The 20,043-nt window shown below is 31.4% G+C and overlaps 2 protein-coding genes and 2 non-coding genes across 6 annotated transcripts; 2 read left to right on the forward strand and 2 right to left on the reverse strand.

Annotated features, from left to right (window-relative positions):
• Nucleotides 7,071–9,617, forward strand: LOC109332229 (LOB domain-containing protein 36-like). 3 transcript variants are annotated; one of them, XM_019567139.1, is made up of 4 exons: nt 7,072–7,249; nt 7,925–8,466; nt 8,794–9,291; nt 9,470–9,617. In XM_019567139.1, the coding sequence occupies exons 2-3, from the start codon at nt 7,978–7,980 to the stop codon at nt 9,253–9,255; spliced, it is 951 nt and encodes a 316-aa protein (XP_019422684.1). In that variant the 5' UTR covers nt 7,072–7,249; nt 7,925–7,977; the 3' UTR covers nt 9,256–9,291; nt 9,470–9,617. The 3 variants fall into 3 exon arrangements, with proteins under 3 accessions (XP_019422683.1, XP_019422684.1, XP_019422682.1); XM_019567138.1 differs by having other exon boundaries at nt 7,071–7,249; nt 7,774–8,466; nt 8,794–9,617; XM_019567137.1 differs by having other exon boundaries at nt 8,794–9,617.
• On the reverse strand, nt 11,175–11,247 carry TRNAK-UUU. Its single transcript has one exon. It is a non-coding gene; the product is annotated as a tRNA-Lys (tRNA).
• On the forward strand, nt 13,329–18,188 carry LOC109333302 (serine/threonine-protein kinase SRK2I-like). Its single transcript, XM_019568713.1, has 9 exons — nt 13,329–13,672; nt 13,946–14,020; nt 14,150–14,251; nt 14,375–14,428; nt 14,572–14,664; nt 15,343–15,435; nt 16,248–16,352; nt 16,445–16,543; nt 17,569–18,188. Exons 1-9 carry the CDS (start codon nt 13,529–13,531, stop codon nt 17,869–17,871), a joined length of 1,068 nt encoding a protein of 355 aa, XP_019424258.1. The 5' UTR covers nt 13,329–13,528; the 3' UTR covers nt 17,872–18,188.
• TRNAW-CCA lies at nt 19,537–19,608 on the reverse strand. The gene has a single exon. It is a non-coding gene; the product is annotated as a tRNA-Trp (tRNA).

A 20,043-nucleotide genomic window follows, 5' to 3' on the forward strand; every position in this document is an offset into this window, starting at 1 on the left:
TTAATTTTCACAGGCTAATCTTTTTATTGGGCTATAAGACTGGGCTTCAATGAACCCAAAATTCAATAGTGATAATTGAATATGAGTAAATTAAGAAGGTCCTTCCTCTATTCAATAGTCTATAACCTTCGTCCATTCAATAATCAATTACAACTCCAAGGGTGTGGATTCTAAATTAATAAATTATCTCACAATTTATACAAATAATTGCAATAACTATTGAATATGATGAATAAATAAAATTATTGTATCTTAGATAATAAGTTTATATCAGAATTTAGTTCAGATAAATGAAATTTAGATATTGTACTTCATAGGAACCTCAACCCAATTCTAGTTCGTTCTAAAAATCAAAATTGTGTTCAATGATTATACTTGAAAATTCATTAATGGTATCAATAAATAAGATGGTAATTAAATTAAAAAATAAATTCAAAACTCAATCGGAATCCTCAGTTCTGTACGAAATTAATCATAAGTAATCGATTGAATAAAATATTAATTAAAACTGATTTTAGATTTTTTATAAGGGGTTTCATACGAACACCACTCCTATTAAACGTGGTAATCTCAGTTACCAACAAGCTGGTTACCCATTCCTTTTGGGGTAGATAGGTAAAGGCTTTGATTTAATTAAAGAGCAGAGTCAATGACTCTAGATAATGGGGGAGAAAGTACACTTTTCTTTTCTACATCTTTTTAACTTTCTTCTTTAAAAAATAAGGGGAGGGATGCACTCAGTTGTTTTGTAACTTATTTCTCATTACGAATTCAAAGAAAATTCAATGGTTTGAATTAATCAGTAGATCTAAACTATTTTTCTAGAATTAATAGTTAGGATGTGGAGTAAGTTTAAAAAAATTAAACTTAGAATAAGTGGATCCCCACCCAAAAAATAATTATTTTCATGTTTTATTCTTTCTTTATAAAAAGAAAATCAAGAGAAAATAGTTATTGGTTTAAAAATCTAATATGAAATATAAATATAGATAGATAAATTGACACTTAGTAAAATACTTCAAGTAAATTTTAAAGCATAAGAAATGTAATTTATATTTGTTTTTGTTGAATTAATATAAAATACACGCTATGTATCCTCTATATATTAATGGTTTTTTCATTATTTATTGTTAAGACTAATGAGTAAAGATAAGACATGATTATGAGGCAGGTAGAGATGAAAGAGGTTATGGTTGGAACAAAAAGGAAGTAATAGCTGACAACGCAGTAGAGACTAGGTCAGGGGACTTATTGATAGTATCAGAATATTCATGTCATTCATTTAATAGTAATAATGATGACAATAAAGTTTCCTTCCTATTCATTCCATCATGTCAAATCCATGCACGTGATGGACTCCCTAGTTCTTCTCAACACCTTAACCACTATCCCCATTTTCAAAGTCAACAACGACAAAAAGCATAATAAGGAAAAAGGGAAATAACAAGGAGAATTTTCAAGTTACAATCTTCCAAGTTTTCGAAAATAATTGAGTTTGAGGCATATAAGACAAAACCCACTGTTGCGCAACCACCTGATCAATTTCACACTCACCCGTTATAATCAAATCCCTCTTCCTTAACAAAAATCATATAATATCATTATCACATGTCATTATGTGCTGCAATATATAAGCTAACATAAACTTCATTAGAAAGAAAAACCTTACTTCAATATTTCAAGTGTGCAAATTAGAACATTTGCGGGGTTCTTCATTCTCTTTCAGACTTTCTTAACCCCTCCTGTCACTAATCCTCCTTTTAAAACATATGGTAGCCTTCCCTTATGAAAAAAAGTTTAATCAATAGGTTGAACAATAAGAAAAAGTAATTATATTTCATCAAATTAAAATGCCAAAAAACATTATTTTTTACATTTACTCTTTCCCTCATTAATTTATAATTGAAGGAAAAAAGTTAACACTTTCTTGAGTCCCTAAAAGAAAATGTATATAAATATAAACAAAAACCTTTTTAAAAAGGAACAACAATGGGAGAGAGGATAAAAAATGGTTAATTGGTTTAGAAATAGAAAAGAAGATAAAGAAATTGTAGAGGGGGGAACAGATAAGGACGAAAGGAAAAAGATGAAAAGACAATGATCGAAAGTAAGAGTATGAAATTGTAGCTGAGCAAATACATTTAATGAGAAGAGTCCCTCTGTACGCAATTGCTCACCAACACACTGAGTCACTGCACCCTCTGGTCTGGTCTGGTCTGGTCTGGTCCTGGTTGATGCAGTCACTGTGACTCACCACCATCATTCTTCCTTCCTTTTGCCCCCCTGGGATCCCTCCTATTTTTTTCACCATTTAACCTCTCACTATTTTTCATTTTCTTTTCTTTCACCTATTCAAAATGTGTGATTAAACAAGACCAAGGAAAGTGACATGGTCTTAATTTTCAACACTGCATCTTACTTTACTTTCATCCCTAAAAAAGTGAAAGGGTGTTAGTTTTTGTTGGTCTCAACGGCATTTATTCCTTTGTACTGAAATTGTTTCTAAGGATTGGGCACAAACATTTGAAATTGAAAATTTAGTTTGACCATTCATTGATTCGTTACCCTATTTGAAACACCAAAATAATCAAACACCTCAAATTATAAACTTTTTTTTTTAAAAGCTAACCTAAAATTATAAACTTTAAAGATGATGTTTCATTGTTTCAGTTCAGCAACCAAGATTTGAAGTTAGTTTTAATTTTGAAAACTTTCTAAATCAAAATTCATTCAGCTAGGAGTATTAGAATCATATCATTAATACTTCTCATTTCCCCATCCTTGCAAATTATCTTTATTATAAGACATAATTTAAAAGATTTTTCATGGTATTTGTATCAAATGTTTTGTATTTTTCATGCAACGTTTATTATTATTTTTCTCTTCGCCACATATTTAAAGTTTTGATTAACTCTATTTTTTCAATAAGACTATTAATTAAGAAACAATAGTAAAACTGAATGAAATTGTATTCTTGTAATATTTTTTACAAAATAAACATAAGTAATCAGTTTAATTGATATGTAGAATTTAATAAAAATATCTTAAACATAAGATCAAAAGATTAATGTTTATGGATCTAATCATAAGTTGGATCACAACTGCTTTGCTTTTTCTACCATTACTAAACTGTTAATACAAATAGGAATATGAACATGTTTTTTATTTATCTATCTTATTAAAAAAAAAACTATCAGAGTATTGATTTATATGACAATGTTCTTTTTCCTAATATAGATTTTTCCTTCTATGATCATTATTTGTTTTGACTACTTAGTTAATAATTTTTTTTTAAATAATAGCAAGCATGAAAAATCACAATTAATGATATTCTTAAACTCCTTAGTGTGCCACGGATGAAAACAAAAATATAAATAGAAACAAATGTAATACTACATAAAGTCATTTCAAATACACATGACTCGTTATTGTGTTCTGCTTTTAGAAAAAATATTTATATTTAAGTATGGTTCTCAATGTTTAAAACAATATGAATTATTTTTATCAATTATACTAATGGTGGAAAACTAATTAAGTCTTTTGTTAATTACAAACAAATATTTTTGATAAATTTCCTCTTTATGTTTAACCGGTTCACATAGATTAAAGGATATATGTAAAAATTAGTTGTTACTGTCAAAATTATCAAAAATTATGTCTAACATTCTAAAATGACCATTCTATTATGTATAAAATTAGGAAGTACATCTGTTGTCCCACACTTTATGCGATTTTATGGACCATAAATTTTTGATTGGTTAGAAAATATTTAATAATTAAATTTTAACTTAAATATATAAATGTGTACCCTAAAATTATGTCTAACATTCAATCTCAATCTAATTTAATAATCACTAGAATAACGGAAAGCGAAAGGGTCTTAGTAATAATAAAGGTAGATTCAAATTATTATGAGTATATCAATAAAATGTTGATTTAATAATGTAAGATATTCCTAAATTTTAGAATGATTATAAGATAAAATGTTTGATTCATGAGAGTAATATTTGTTTATAAATGATTTAATACTATCATCTTGATTATAAAATGACTTCTATTCCGGGAAAGAAAATCCAGTAAATATGACTTAGAAATTATAATAAAAGCAAAATTAAGTGGAAAAGAGCAGCAAACTAAGGAGGGAATGGGATCCTTTCTTACTTGGGGTTCTCGTTCCAAGTGTCCCAGCCGAATCACTCTTTCCTAACAAATAAAAATAACATATTATTTTAATTTTATTTTATAAAAATAAAATATTAAATTCGTGTATTTAAATATAAATAATACAGACATGATTGAAGACACGAAGTTGAGACAAATGATCACGCACTATTAATAAAAAACGAGAGGCTAAAGAAGCCATTAATGAAGATGGCTCAAAAACTGAGCAGTGGCGGCTGAGATGGGATGGCAATGCGGTGGAACAGAACAGTTATTTACGGGGTAGCTTAAGGTTTTGTCACTTCATAAAAAGTGAATGAATGAGTGTGATAACACCCAAAAGCTGGTAACAAGTCAATCAAAACGACTGTGTTGCATGTGCGCTCAGTGTTCAGTAATAGAGCTCAACAAGATAAGGAACAATGGAGGAGTAGTAGGAAGAAGAAGAAGAAGTATTGTTGTTTGGGTGTTTCAGTACGGACTTTGACCGGGAATAACAGGTCATACTCAATTCTCCTTCTCCCTCGTGCATCGTGCTGCCCAGGCCCTATCGTTTTTGTTCTTTGTTTTTGTCTATGTGTGTGCAGGCCTAGTGGTGGAAACAAGAATGATGATGGTGAGATTACCACAATGCCCCAATCAAATATACAAGGAATACTTCATATTTAATACATCATACTTACATATAATTCAAAATATTATATTATTCTACGATTGAGGACTAGAATGCGGAATAAGTTTAAAAAATTTACTAAATATCATTGATATAAAGTATATAAGAGTAGGGTAGGGGTGTAATAGGGTTGACGCGCACGGTACACGGACGTGAGGTGCAGGTTGGCAGTGCATAAAGAAATAGAATCATGATTGCGTTTAGCAGCAAAAGCCTGATCTACAACTTAACTATCAATGAAACTTTCCCCTTTCCCTGTCCCCCATCCTTTTTATTTTCCGGAGGAGAACTACAAGTCTCTTTTGCATATAAACATCATCAATTATTTCTCTTTAAATTTATCGTTAAATTCTATCTTTCTGAAAAAACGATTCTAATATAAAGTTAATGTTAAACTACTAATATGTTAGGAATGAGTATATTATAGTGCTAGTTAGCAAGTGTTTATGATTAGCGAAAACTCATTAAAATAAAAATTAGTTGAAAAAGTAGATAATATAAAAATTCTATATTATTATATTTCGGGCAATAGTTCTTTGGGTGTCGGGATGAGGTCGATTTGGTCTCACCGATGGATTTGATAGACTTATACTCTGTGTATAGTTGATTTATAACTTGTGGCATAACTGATAGTTGTATTGCAGTATGTCTTTGTTGTGTGGCATGAGGATAAATGGGTTTGCAGGTGGCATGACAGTACATTGTTGACAGCGTGTTAGGTGAGAGTGATCTCAGTTTTTACTTAGTATGTCAGGTCAAAGGTGATGAATCCGGTTAAGCTCCTAGGTTGATTATGATCGACTTTTTATCGGTTTTGAAAGAGACCATTCTGTGAAACCGAGATGTCCGGTTAACCGGGATGGAACAATATGATGTCCATGGATCTAACAATTTTAGTCTCTTTAATATAGGAGTAATTACTTGAAAGAGAAACTTTTGTAAATTAATATTGACCAGCTGTTAATTTCACATTCTAAACTGGTATTAATATTGAATATCTTAAGCTATTTTTAGTTGAGTTGGAGGTTTTCAATAATAATAATGATAATAAAGTTTATCACGTGAAGTTTTAAGAAAAAAATAGGTGGAATTCCTTAAAATATCAAATTTAATTTAACTTGTAATAATTTTTTTAATTAAAATACTTAATTTATTTATAAGGAGTAATTTCAAATTTAAAAAAATCGTATAATATATGCAATGTTGAGATAAAGATTTATATATATAGTTAATATATTATTTATACTCATTTGTATTGTTTTTATATGATAGTGAATTATGATTAAATTTTAAAAAAAAATTGTGAATGTATTCAGCCTAGAGATTAGAGAAACTTCTGATAAGCATCACAAGAATAATATTATTTCTTTCAAAAAGAATATTTTTATTTCTGTAAAATCAACCTCCTAGTGTTGACAAAGCTACAAATCCTATAATCATTTGGTGATAGAAACGGAACTAACTCACATCATCAAAATATTCGACGGATGGATTCATTGAAACGCGAAAAGGACTTTGATGAATATACGTTTTCTTTATTTAATTTGTCTTGTTTGTCCCAAGACTAATCAACATATATATAATTTTTTGAAAAGGAGACTATACAAGATATTAATTTCCACTACTAGGTAATACTAACTAATATATATTGAAATGAAGAGTAACATCATCAAGAAACTTCTAATATTAAAAAAAAAACTTTGGGCATTGCGCCCTTATCTTAAAAAAGAAGAAGGATTTAGAAAATAATCATGATAATTAACAAAAAAAAAAAATATTAAATAACTAATGAGAGTTGACTATAAGATAGGGTTAGTTGCAATGAGAATATAAGGATTTACCAAGAAGGCTAATCCCAATATTATTAATACCTTAGTGATAATCAAATTGATTAGGATATCAGTATAGTAGTATAATGATTCAACCGATAGTTCACTAATTAAATTGCATACCGGCAAAATTAGATATACATATATAATATATTAATATTAATGTTGAAAAATCAATAAAGATGAATATTTTTCTTATTTTCATTAAAAATTAATTTTAAAAAATCCGGTCATAGTACGGTTCAATTTAAAACTGACCGATATAACCAGTTTTGATGAATGTAATTACATGATCGATATAATTATTATACTGTATCAATATTGAGATTAATTTACTCATTTACTGGTTGAACCAACCGGTATGTAAGGGTTTTAAAAACACTTTCCCTAATCTTGAAAGTGAAAGCTCTTTGCTTGAGCTTGTGGCAATACTCAAGAAATTAAAGAAACCAAAAGAAGAAAAGGGTCTATCTCTCCTATATATATAATTTTAATATTTTAGTTTGCGTTATTCACTCTCAACCCTCAATCAACACCAACATCCCGTCAACAAATTCTAACATACGCCTCCATTCACAATATCACTGTAAGCTTCCAATATCTTTCTATACTTCCTTTTCTCAAGAATTTGAATCTTGACCCACTGATATATATATAGTTAGATCTCTCACCCGAAACCTTTGGATTTGTTTTTTCAACTTTCATCACCACGACGACGCCGTATCCGGATCCGCCGGTGCAATTTATTTAACATCATTTTTTCTGCATTCAATATCTCTTCATTATGTTTTTTTGGCAAGATATATTATTTACTTTTTGTTTAGCATTTAAGAAAATTGCAATCATAATAGTTTATTGTCTTATTTGGTGTCGGTTAATTTCTTCTGAAAAAAGGACAGAAGCTTTGATTAGGAGACAATTTTAATGAGGTAGATTATTTTAATAAATTTCCATCTTTGATATTCTTAATCCACGATCACGAATTGGGAGAGTATGTGAACCTTCCTTCTATCAACTATTCTACGTTTCCTCAATTTCCATGCTTCTCTATTTATTTACACCTATCACTATCTGCTTCTCTCTCTCTCTCTTCATTCTTTGTTTGTGTAGAAAATTGAAATCATGGTACTGCAGTGTTGTGAAAGCTAGATAATCAGATCGCTGATTTTGAAGAAAGAGAAACAATAGCACTGATATTTATTAGGGCTTCAATTTAATACTGATTTGATTAATTATTGTTATATTATTTAATTAACCGCAGAAACCGCTTTGCTGAGTTTGAGAGAGAAAGGAGAGAGAAAGAGATCGGAGAAGATGTCATCATCGAATTCTCCGTGCGCGGCGTGCAAGTTTCTGCGGCGGAAGTGCACGCAAGAATGCGTGTTCGCGCCGTATTTTCCACCGGACAACCCTCAAAGATTCGCGTACGTGCACAAGGTTTTCGGCGCCAGCAACGTGGCAAAGCTTCTCAACGAACTCAGCGCGGCGCAACGAGACGACGCCGTTAAGTCGCTGGCTTACGAAGCGGAGGCGCGTCTCCGTGACCCCGTATATGGGTGCGTGGGTCTAATCTCCGTTCTTCAACACAGGCTCAAGCAGATCCAAGGTGAGCTCACTAATGCAAAGAAGGAACTCGCTACTTATATTGGACCCCAAGCTCTTCAGGGCATTCCCCCAGCCGCAGTTTTTCAACACCTCCACGCCGCCGCCGCCAACCCTTTTGGCCCCTCCGTGTTTGCTTCCATGCCCTCTACTCACGGTGGCCAAATGGTGATGCGTGACCCCCAGCCTTCACCACAACAGGTGCATGAGTAGTTTTTATTTGAATGCTCTTTCCGTCTTTGAAATGACTATGTATTCAAACAATAAAAAAATTCTATTAAAAATCATAACTTTTGGATAGAAATTTTGTATTCATTCATAAATGGTGTAAGTATTCCGATGTGTTTCTTTTTTTTAATTCGTACATTTTTTAGATTACTGAGATGACTCTGATGTACAAATATTTGAATACATTATTTTCTGAACAAAGTTTCTATTGTTAATCTCTATGATAGGAAAAAAAAAATCAATTTTGAAAGCTCTCTTATTAATTTGAACGTAAAATATGCTAATATGAGCCCATATTAGATGTTTGGGGATCCGCAATTGGCTGCAGCTGTAGCTGCAAGAGAGCAACGAGATATGCTTCGGGGTTTTGAGCATCAACAACAACAGCTGCAACAACAGCAGCACCAACAAGAGTTTTTGAGGTTCAATAGTGGTGGGTTCGATTTGGGCACGGTTCCTGATGATGGGTTCTGCCAGCATGTTTCTCCGTCTGCTCCTGTTTCTCAGAACCTCATTGGTTTATCTCCTTCATTGGCTTTGGGGTCTTTTGAGAACCATTTTCATCATATGCAGCAACAACATCAAGGAGAACCTCATGCTAATAATGCTCATGTTCATTCTCATCATATTCCACTTGAGGCTCAGCTACTTCTCACACCTCGGCAGGAAAAACAGGCGCAACAACAAACTCAGCAGCCACAATTGTCACACCATCACCAACAACAACACTTGGATAGGAAGGAGCGTGGTCTACCTTGTTGATTCTCTAGTTTTTTCATCAAACAAATTTTAGACTAGGTATGCTGTTCTTCTCCCAGTTCTATAAGTTTTGGGATTCCTTTTTTTGATTTATCTTAATATATGGCTCTTGATTTAGGCCTGTCCTCTTGGGTTTTAATGGTTCCTAATTTCATGTGCATTTTGTGAATGTGATCGTAATTATTTGCTATCTTTTTTCATAACTGGGTCAATCTAGTTTGTAGCTAGGGAGCAGAATGCTAGGATCTCTCTTCATGGTTGTAAGCAAATTGGAGCAAATCAGTTGTCATCTACTCCATACATTCCTCCTTTTCTTATTGGCCAGGAAACATTTATATGTTAGTAACACATTTATATTGTTTTCTTTTATCTTCCCATCATTCCAATTGATAAAAATTGTAAAACGATGAGGTGTCTTAGTTTTTCTCCCCAATTATTAAAAAACTTTAAATTTCCATAAAGTAACATATGCATTTTTTGTTGAAAAAATAAATATATACAATGACGGTATAAATTTATATAATATGATTGTATCATCATTGATTTTTGAACAAAAAAAATACATATTGAATAATATAAAATGAAATTTTTTCCGTAAAAGTATTCTACATATATGTGATTGAGTGTTACGATGAACTAATGTTTGAAAGTTGTTCATCAAAAACATGAAGAAAAAAAATTTAATTGTTGATTTAACAACAAAAAAATCGTAGCCACTATAGATTTCAAAGCACTATTGGTATGCTGTGTAACAAAAAGAAATTTTCACATATAGGGGGAATTTGAAAAATGTTGATACTATGCTCTGAAGTCAAGTAATGTTACTGTATGGGTGTCAGTGGAATTCGGCAATCTATCTATTCAAGAACTTTGGCTTTCGCAATCTGATTAGCTTTTTGTTTAAATAATGACGTTAGCCTTATTGTGATTATTCATGTTTACCTAATGAAAGGAGATTTATAAGCTTTGTCTCATCTGAAAGGGAATTCGTGGAAACCTACATGCAAGCCAATAAACTTTGTTGTAAATTACAAATGTATATCCAATTACGGTTTCAATTGGTTTGGTCTGCTTCTGCGGCATTTTTGACATCCTCAAATAGTAATCAGAATATACTTACGTTTTGTGTCATGAAACCTTTCATACTAAAATTGGAAAACCCTATATTCTTTTGACATGAATATTGCATAAATTGTTTGAAGTCAATGTTGAGAGAAGAAGGCTTTGACTAATATACAGAAAGATGGTATATAAGAGAAAAAATGTATGCACCCAATGTTATGAGTTTTAGATACTATTAGTTCATTATTCATGTTTTATTATCGTTGATTCTTCAACAAAAAAAAGTAATACAATGAATAATAAATAATTGTATATAAATGTTTATACTGACATTACATAGACAGTAGACTTAATGAGTAAGGTTAGGGAACATATTATATTTTGTGCAACATATTGAATTAAAAAATGTACAAACATGTAAGTCTATAATCGTTGCATCTCTATTTTGTTGTATATATGCAGTATCCTAGTCGCTATTCACATGCCTTGTGTTGAAGTTGCTGGTGTTGACTTTTAAGTAGAGACTACCAAGGTAGATACAATTGAAAAGGCATGGTCTTGGAGATCTTATTTTTGTTCAATTTGATTTAAAGCAGTACTTCTTTACCTCCTTTTTTTGGGTCAAAAACTAAATTGTAAATCAGTGAATTCAAGAAGCTTTTCAAGGCTTAAGTTTTAGGTCCACCTTTTTGTTAATCCATTTCTATCATAAACTCATTCATTTATAGCTGTAACCTCTGTAGATAATTATATTGGTGATGGTTTTGTGGATGGTAGTTGAATATATATAAAAATGCGACACAGATTCATGTTTGAAATACAAAAAAATTAAGGAGAATCCATTGAAATAAAAAATAAATCGCCGTCTGTGGGAATCGAACCCACGACCACGTGGTTAAAAGCCACGCGCTCTACCAGCTGAGCTAAGACGGCTACACATTTTTACTTGTATTTGCTCATATATCTTTTTATTTACATACCCGACAATGAATAAGTTCAAATATAAAAGGCTATTCTCACTGGGAATACTTGTTTTATCGACCTTTCGTTCAGGATAATTTGGAGTTTTTCCTAAACATAGTGTGGGATCTGGAAAAATAAGACTTGCAATATTAGTCTTAAGAACAACGTTAACATATATTCTAATGATAAAGTCTAACAAAGGATTTTATTATGTAGTTAAGACTCAAAATATGGTTGTTGTATGTTTATTTTTCCGTGATAAACTAAAGAACCGTCATTCTTGGACATAGAAATTTCAGTGTACTAGACTTCCATCAAGTTCGTAGGACTGAAGAAGATTCTAATCCACTAGTCACTATTTCAATTTATGCACAAATGGAATAACAAATATAAAGGTTTCCTATGCAAAGGTTAGGTTTTAAGTATGTCAAAATACAATAACTTATTCTTACATTTTTCATATATTGTAGTCTATCTGAATTACCTAATGCTACCACCACATTGTTCAGTAGAATATGAAGGCACCGTCTCCATGCAGCTTCAAAAACAATAAATTTACAAAAACAATCAAGATATTCAGAAAACAAAATAAAAAGGTCGCACATCTTTAAATTCTTCAAGAAAAATTACTGAAAATTTATCATTTTACTATTTATTTCCCATGTTGGCCCATGAAGCCCAAAAGATACATAAGACCTATACTTTGAGAGACAAAATTCCTTAAATTTCTCATGATTGACAACAACAGTGCACAAGCAATTCAATGCTATGACGTCTTTATAAAATGAGGAGCTAACAGTTTTGTAAATGTGAAGCCCATTGAAATCGGGTATATTCAAATAATATAGTGATTTATTTTTAATTCATTATAATATAGTGATTTAAAAAATATTTTCTTAGAAATCTGATGCATTTTATAAAAAACAAAAAATATCATAGAATTATTGACTCTTATACTTGACAATATATCATATTTTGTTTAACTTAATTTCACAATCATTAATTTTTGTTTAAAAAATCGTACTTATTTCTCGTACATGAGTAGTTAGTATAATGCATATATATAATTAGGAGTAGTTTGTGCAGATACAAAAAAGATAATTTATATAATTTTAGTAAATCCCAATGTCCACATAATTTACTCTATTAACTTCCCATGTGGCACTGTCACCTTAATTTAAATATTTATACTATATATAAAGGCAAAACTTGAAATAACTTTCATTATGGTGTAATTTTCATTTCCTATATTACCTTTAACATTAATTAATTTTTACAAAAAAAACTATATATCCTAAGCAACTACCACCAATACATTAATTAACCACATGTCTCACCTTAAATTAAACATTATCGTAAAAAACAAAAACAAAAATTAATATAAATTACACCGAACATAAAAATACATTTTAATTCAATAAAATGAAATATATAAAAATGGAATATGTAGTATCACACAATATTCGTCGACAGACACTAACACTAGTTATAATAAAATAAAAAAATTATAGTATAAATGTATTCACTATATATATTAGAATTATAATATACTTATGTCTATCAACAAGATAGGTTAAGTAATGTATTATCCCAATATTGTTTGGGCCAATAAGTGTCCCATTAGATTTGTATTGGCTTGACCCAACGATCTGGGTCAATATTAACAAATAGTTTGATTTTTCCCACAATATAAATAAATGGATGGTGGACATGTATTTAAAGAGTAAATAATTGCAAATACATGATATCAATATTGTTATTGGTGGGATGGAAATATATATTTTTTAAGCCATTGGCGCAGAAATAATTTTGTCATAATTAATCATTAAATACTCTCAAATCTTAATACATAAAAAAACATCAACTAACAAATATTTAATTCGGAGAGGCTTATCCCAAATTGATACACCAATCCAAATTAATTATTAATTACTTACAAACAATGCACAACTTGCTCAATTTTATGAACCAAACAACATTATTTTAATTTCTGTAGACAACGAAGCAACATTATTATTACTTTAATTAAAGGTAAAAAAATGATAAATTGAAAAAATTAAAAAAAATAATCCCACATGCATAGAAAAAAAGAGAGAGAGAAAGGCGACAATGTTGCTTAGCGCCGGCGTTATCTCGTACAGAAACACTCACATACGACGTCGTTTATTCCATCTCCATTCCTAAAAAGTCTTGTGTGAGAAAACGATCTCTGATTTCTCTTCATCTCATCGGAAACAACCACCGTGCATCGATGGACACGCTCATCGTCCACGACAGTGACAGATACGATTTCGTTCGTGATATCGGTTCCGGCAATTTCGGCATCGCAAGGCTTATGAGAGATAAACACACCAAAGAACTCGTTGCTGTCAAGTATATCCAACGCGGTGATAAGGTTAGATTCTATATCGGTTAGAGGAAGAAGAAATAGAAATTGACATGTTTACTGAGAGATATTTATTTATGCTGACGTGTTACACTGCTTTGTAGTCAGATAATTGGGGGTTTCTATTTTTGGTGTTCCAAATCATACTTTTCATTCAACTATGGTCTTTTTAGATCAACCTTTATTTTGCAATTTTTGTTTCCATTTTATTTTATTTTTTATAATTATTGTTGATAGAGAGCTGGACTCATATTTTTCTTATGATGTTATTGTGTGTTGCAGATTGATGAAAATGTAAAGAGAGAAATTATTAATCACAGCTCTCTTAGACATCCTAACATTGTTAGGTTTAAAGAGGTTTGTTATGTTTGTTTTTATATTTTGTAATATTCAGAATATGTAGGAGACTCGTGCACTGAGTCATTTTATAATATATTTCGGGTAATAATTGCGGTTATGGAAATATTTTGTATAAATTTCACTCAGGTCATTTTGACACCTACTCATTTGGCCATTGTCATGGAATATGCATCTGGAGGAGAACTATTTGAGCGAATCTCCAATGCAGGGCGTTTTACTGAGGACGAGGTTGTCACACAACTACTTTACCTTTTCTAACACTTACCGTTGATTGTGATAAGAACTTTGCAATTTTGATCTGTTATTATGTTTTGTATGTCAATTGTTAATCCGTTGCTACATTTGTTGCAGGCTCGTTACTTCTTTCAACAACTCATATCTGGGGTCAGCTATTGCCATGCAATGGTAATTAAACTCCTTAATTTTCTCCACTGTCCAAATTTTAATTGCATTTAAGCCAGATTATAATGTAATAATATAGGTGATGTGTCAATATTCTGTGTATTATATATGTATTAGTCTTATGCATAATATGTTTCCTCATGAAGCAAGTATGTCACCGTGACTTAAAGTTGGAAAACACTTTGTTGGATGGAAGCTCAGAACCTCGTTTAAAGATATGTGATTTTGGATACTCTAAGGTAAGGGTTTGTTTATCTCACTAGATTTTTCATGGTGTAAGTTCTATGCTTATATATTTTAGTTGGACGTGTGTGCGATCAGATGCGCATGACTGTTCATTGTGAATTTTGATAAGCTGAAATATTTAATAAGCTCTACTTTCATATGTAGCCCATAATGAAAATCTAATGTTTTGTCAACTATTAAGCCATGCATTAGGTAACAATCCATTTTAAAAGAGCCCAATTTGAAATACAGATGAACACTGCCATTCCTCTACTCTATTCCAATCATTGAGTTTGCTGCAGCTTGTGTTTATGTTTCAGTATTTCTCATATTAGGTGGACAACAAAAAACTATAAAATGTTTTATGGTGCTTTTGAGGTATATCATTTGTCTGTCACACACCTTTATGCTGTTGTTAAGACAATTCAACTCGTACCTGTGTTGTGTGTGATATGGTACATAGCGATTAAGATAGAGTACAGGCTAATGACACCTTGAGGTCTTGAATTTTTATGTCATCCTTTTTATTTATAAGTTCATTTTACTTCTGGCTTGTAAGCATCTAAATATTTGTTTTTTCCAATCTAATTTGGAACTTTTCAAGTACAAATTATTAATTTGTTTGCTTATATAATTAGTTTCTTAGATCAATTACCACATCCTACAAATCTAATAGACTTTGTTATTGGCAGTCTTCAGTGCTTCATTCACAGCCAAAATCAACTGTGGGAACTCCAGCATATATAGCTCCTGAAGTATTGCTCAAGCAAGAGTATGATGGCAAGGTAGATCACTTAATAGTTTCATGGTCTCTCTTTTCTGTGCAAGTATTACTGTCACTTTTGGCTGAATGAAGAAGTTCTGTTGTCAAAATTTACGGGCTGGTGACTTCTTGACTTATCTTGGTGTAAGGAGCTACAGAAATTATAACTGTGATAGTCGTTCTGTTCTCACTCATCTTGTCCTGTGGTACTTCTTGTCTGGACTCCAAACAGACTATATTTCTTTTATGGTTGTCATCTTCATGCAGTTCATTTCTTCTTGGCAATAGTTGAACATAACTTAGTTTACTACTGTTTTAAATCTCTACTGCTATTAATAAGTGAAAGAAAACAAAATGTAAATTTTTATCCTGCACCTTCTCTCTTTAAAGTTCAGAAGGTCAATATTTTGCAAACATTTTTTCTTTGGTAGATTGGTAGACAAATATGATGTTCCAAATGCAAGTAAATGATAAAATTAGTTGTCATTTTTACCATATGACTTTCTCCCTCCACCACTTATTGCATACCCAATCTTTCTCTCATGTTCTCTCTTTTTAATCTTTATTTAATTTAATTTTTAGTTTGTACACATGTAATTGTTTTCCCACTTTTAGTAACTTATGGTTGTCAAATTGCTTTGTCATATTTTAAATATAAAATATCACTAGTGAATCACTGATTGACCTAAAGATAAATCTTGACCCCGACCTACTTTTATTATTGGTGTAGTGAAATTGGATTGGACTCCAAGCAAACATTTCACTTTTTAACCCTGGTAGTTTGTATGTTGGGATCTTAATGGGTTTCATTTATGTTGTCATTCAAATTATCAGATTGCAGATGTCTGGTCATGTGGAGTAACCTTGTATGTGATGCTAGTTGGAACATATCCTTTTGAAGATCCTAGAGAACCCAAGGATTACCGAAAGACAATTCAGGTTGTTCAGATATTTAGATATGAGAATTTGCATGTTTTATTTATGATCTTATGTTTGTGTGAGCATAACATGATTTGATTGGTTTTTTGCAGAGGGTTCTCAGTGTCCAGTATTCCATCCCAGATTTTGTTCATATATCTTCCGAGTGTCGCCACCTTATCTCAAGGATCTTTGTTTTTGACCCTGCAGAGGTAATTTCTGTTTTGTAATAACTGACCTACTTATACATATGTATAATGACATAATCTCTTTTTTCTGGAGATGCTTGTTTATAAACTAGCACTAGAAAAGGTTGAAAGTCTTGTGAGAAGGATTTTTTTAAACTACTGAGAACTTCAGCAATATTTATTGGTCCACCTTGTGAATGGATAACCTGTATCTACTGTTTTGACTCTGAAGGTACTTGTTGGATGAGATGAAGTTGAGGGAAAAATTTGGATGAGATAAAAGTTGTTTTAGGTTTACTCTGAAATGGTTGGAAAACTTGATTAAATTGTTACAAATAACAACTGGTAAACACAGTTTTTGAAGAAGCTGGACCTTTTAGCATTATGATTATTAAGCTTTCTGGTTATTTTTAAAGTAATCTCATTTTCCGGTACTTTCTCAGTTCAAAACCACCAAACATATATTATTGATCTAAATAAATTTTATTATATTTCTTATTTGACTACACATATAATCAATTATTAAAATAAACTATTTTTCACAGCTAATTCAAACACATTCTAGGTGTGTTGGCTCAATGGAGGCCTCTGCTCTTGAAGTAATATTTAATAGTTTTCGTTTTCGTTTTCGTTTTCGTTTTCGTTTTCTAGGTCGTCAACTGCTTGGTTTCTATATCTAGCATTGGTAGGATTATCTACAGTTTTGACATTTTAATATGAATTCTGATATTTGAACATCCAGACTATGAACTCCTGACTCCACTCATATCTGCATACATCTCTTTTAGCTATACACATTATATATGACACTAATGTAGCCACTCATTCTTCTTAGCTCGTAAATCTAGCATTGGTTAGAATATTTTGTATGCAGTAGGCACACCTGCCTCTTGTAATTATAAAATAAGAGATTGTGATTATAGAACAGGAAAAGTTTTTGATCACATAATATGAATCTAACTCTTGAATTTAAAGATAGGGATTAACTTCTACTCTTACTAGTTTGTTCATCTATTTGAACCTTTTGTCTTTGGAAATCTATGTGACAGAGAATCACCATTCCTGAAATATTGAAAAATGAATGGTTTATGAAGAATCGTTCTGCTGAAATGATGGATGAGAAGATGACGAGTAACGAGTTTGAAGAGCCAGATCAGCCCATGCAGAGCATTGATACAATCATGCAGATAATTTCAGAAGCTACCATACCTGCAGCTGGGACCTATTCTTTAGACCAGTTTATGGCTGATAACATGTATATGGATGATGACATGGATGATTTAGACTCTGATTTTGAGCTTGACGTAGATAGCAGCGGGGAGATAGTGTATGCTGACGTGCCATATAGTTGATCAATATAATCATCATCTGCATTTGAATGAAGAGCATCTTAATATTCTGCTTCAAGGCCATCATCAAGGAAAGAGAAATGTGTGGAAACTATATATCTTGTAAATTGGATGTGATAAATACAACTTTGGAAACTTATTGTACAATAGTGTGTACTATAATGGACTGAACGACTTTGGGGTTTCATTTCCTGAATTGAGATTGAGGTTATTCCTCATTGTATAATTCTCTGCTTCTCATTCCCTCCTTAAATTGCCTTATTCTAGTTGATGGCAATTTTTATGTGTATAGTGAAAGGCCTATTCTTCCTTTTGTTTTATGTGTAGAATAATTTTGATTACCAATTTTATGTAAAGTTTAATCACCGAATTTGGTACATGATTTGTTTGAAAGTTGAAACCAGGAAGGTGATAGAAAATACAAAGAGAAAAAACCAGGAAGTAATCTCATTTCTGAACTTGCTTCTTAAAAGTTATAGAAAATACAATGCCATAAATGTGATAGAAATTATCTTTTAACATTTTTTATTTATAGTTTTTGGTTGTTTCTGTTTTCTTTGGTTTTTTATAACTATTGATATCCCCATTTTATGGGTGACCCTTTCATAGATGTATGACCAATTCCTCCCAACTAATCCCTTTAAGTTGTTTATTTTTTTGGGTTAGAAATATTAATATTTAAGTATCTTTGATGTAAAGTTTTTAACAACATCTATATTCTAATAATAAATAACAACATTGAATAATACGTCCTAAAGAAAACACTTACTGTGCTTGTTAGAACAATGATATAATATACATCAACCCAAATTATATGATTAATTGTGTTAAATTAGAAAACTCTTACGTGGTTTGGTTCTTGTTCTTTAGATGCTTGTAATGTTTTTTCTAACGTAGGAATATCAAACATCTTAACAAGAACAAGGAATATCCAGTTATTATGATATAATATACATCAACCCAAATTATTAGTTTTGTAGTGTAGTGAAATGCAGTAGGTCACTTGTCCCATAATTTTTCAGTTCTCATGTTCCAAACCAATCAAATTTCATGAAATAATATTAAAATATTAATTTTTGTTTTTATAATTTTCTTTTTTAAATGAATAAAGTTTTCTCATTGACTTGTGATAACAAATGAGACACAATTAAAGACAGGTGATGTCATCCGTGAAATGGATACCTTATTTACATTAGTGGAACAGTACCAAATTTCAGAAGCTCTTGCCTTAGAATGCTGCTATTTTGGTTTGGTTATGCAAGCTTGGGGGAAATATCTTCTCTGTCACTGTCTCAAAAACGCCCAACTTGAAGACTATTGTAAAGACACTATTTTTTATACTGTGGTTGTCGGGTGCCTGAGTTTCAAAGTGATGAAGATGCAACTAACCAATTGGGAATGCTGCTGAAGCATACTGGGAGAAATCTAATATTTTTTATCCTTGATGATATTTGGCCTAAGTCAGAAAAGGACTTATTGAAAAGTTTAAATTTCAGATGTAAGATTATAAGATTTTGGTGATTTCAAGGGTTGCATTCAGAAGATTTGGAACCCATGCCAATTGGAATGAATGAATGAATGAAACTCCCTACAAGGGACACGACTTCCATATAGAAGAACTAGATAAATACCTGATAGGGTTGTTTTATAATATCCAAAAAACGGGATTGAACCCGACGTGAATCGAACACGCAACCTTCTGATCTGGAGTCAGACGCGCTACCATTGCGCCACGGATCCACTGTTGATGTTTTCCATGATTGTATTTACAAATATCAGTGTAAGAGAGAATCATTATTCTTGGCTGTCACAAAAATAACTATAACATTTATCGATAACAAATAACAATGTTGCACTTACAACAATACATATTGGACTGATATACTTCAATCAAAATCCATGTTGTGGTTGCCACTATAAAATCACTTGCACTTAGTGTCTAAGTCCTTCTAATCTATATGACTGTCTAAGTCCTTCACTCGGTCATTGCCTCCTCCTCGTGCATCATAGGAACGTATACATATATATTGAGTCAAATTAATAGTTTTCATATATTGCTACAAATAATGAGCTAGCATAGAGCACAATCAAATAATGAATTGCCTGAGGAGTAAAGGTTATAACAAAATATGTACAGCTACATGTATTTGGTTTCCAAATGTTATAGCAAAATAG

This window comes from Lupinus angustifolius, chromosome LG18 (genome assembly GCF_001865875.1).
Source record: "Lupinus angustifolius cultivar Tanjil chromosome LG18, LupAngTanjil_v1.0, whole genome shotgun sequence".
NCBI classification, from domain to species: domain Eukaryota; kingdom Viridiplantae; phylum Streptophyta; class Magnoliopsida; order Fabales; family Fabaceae; genus Lupinus; species Lupinus angustifolius.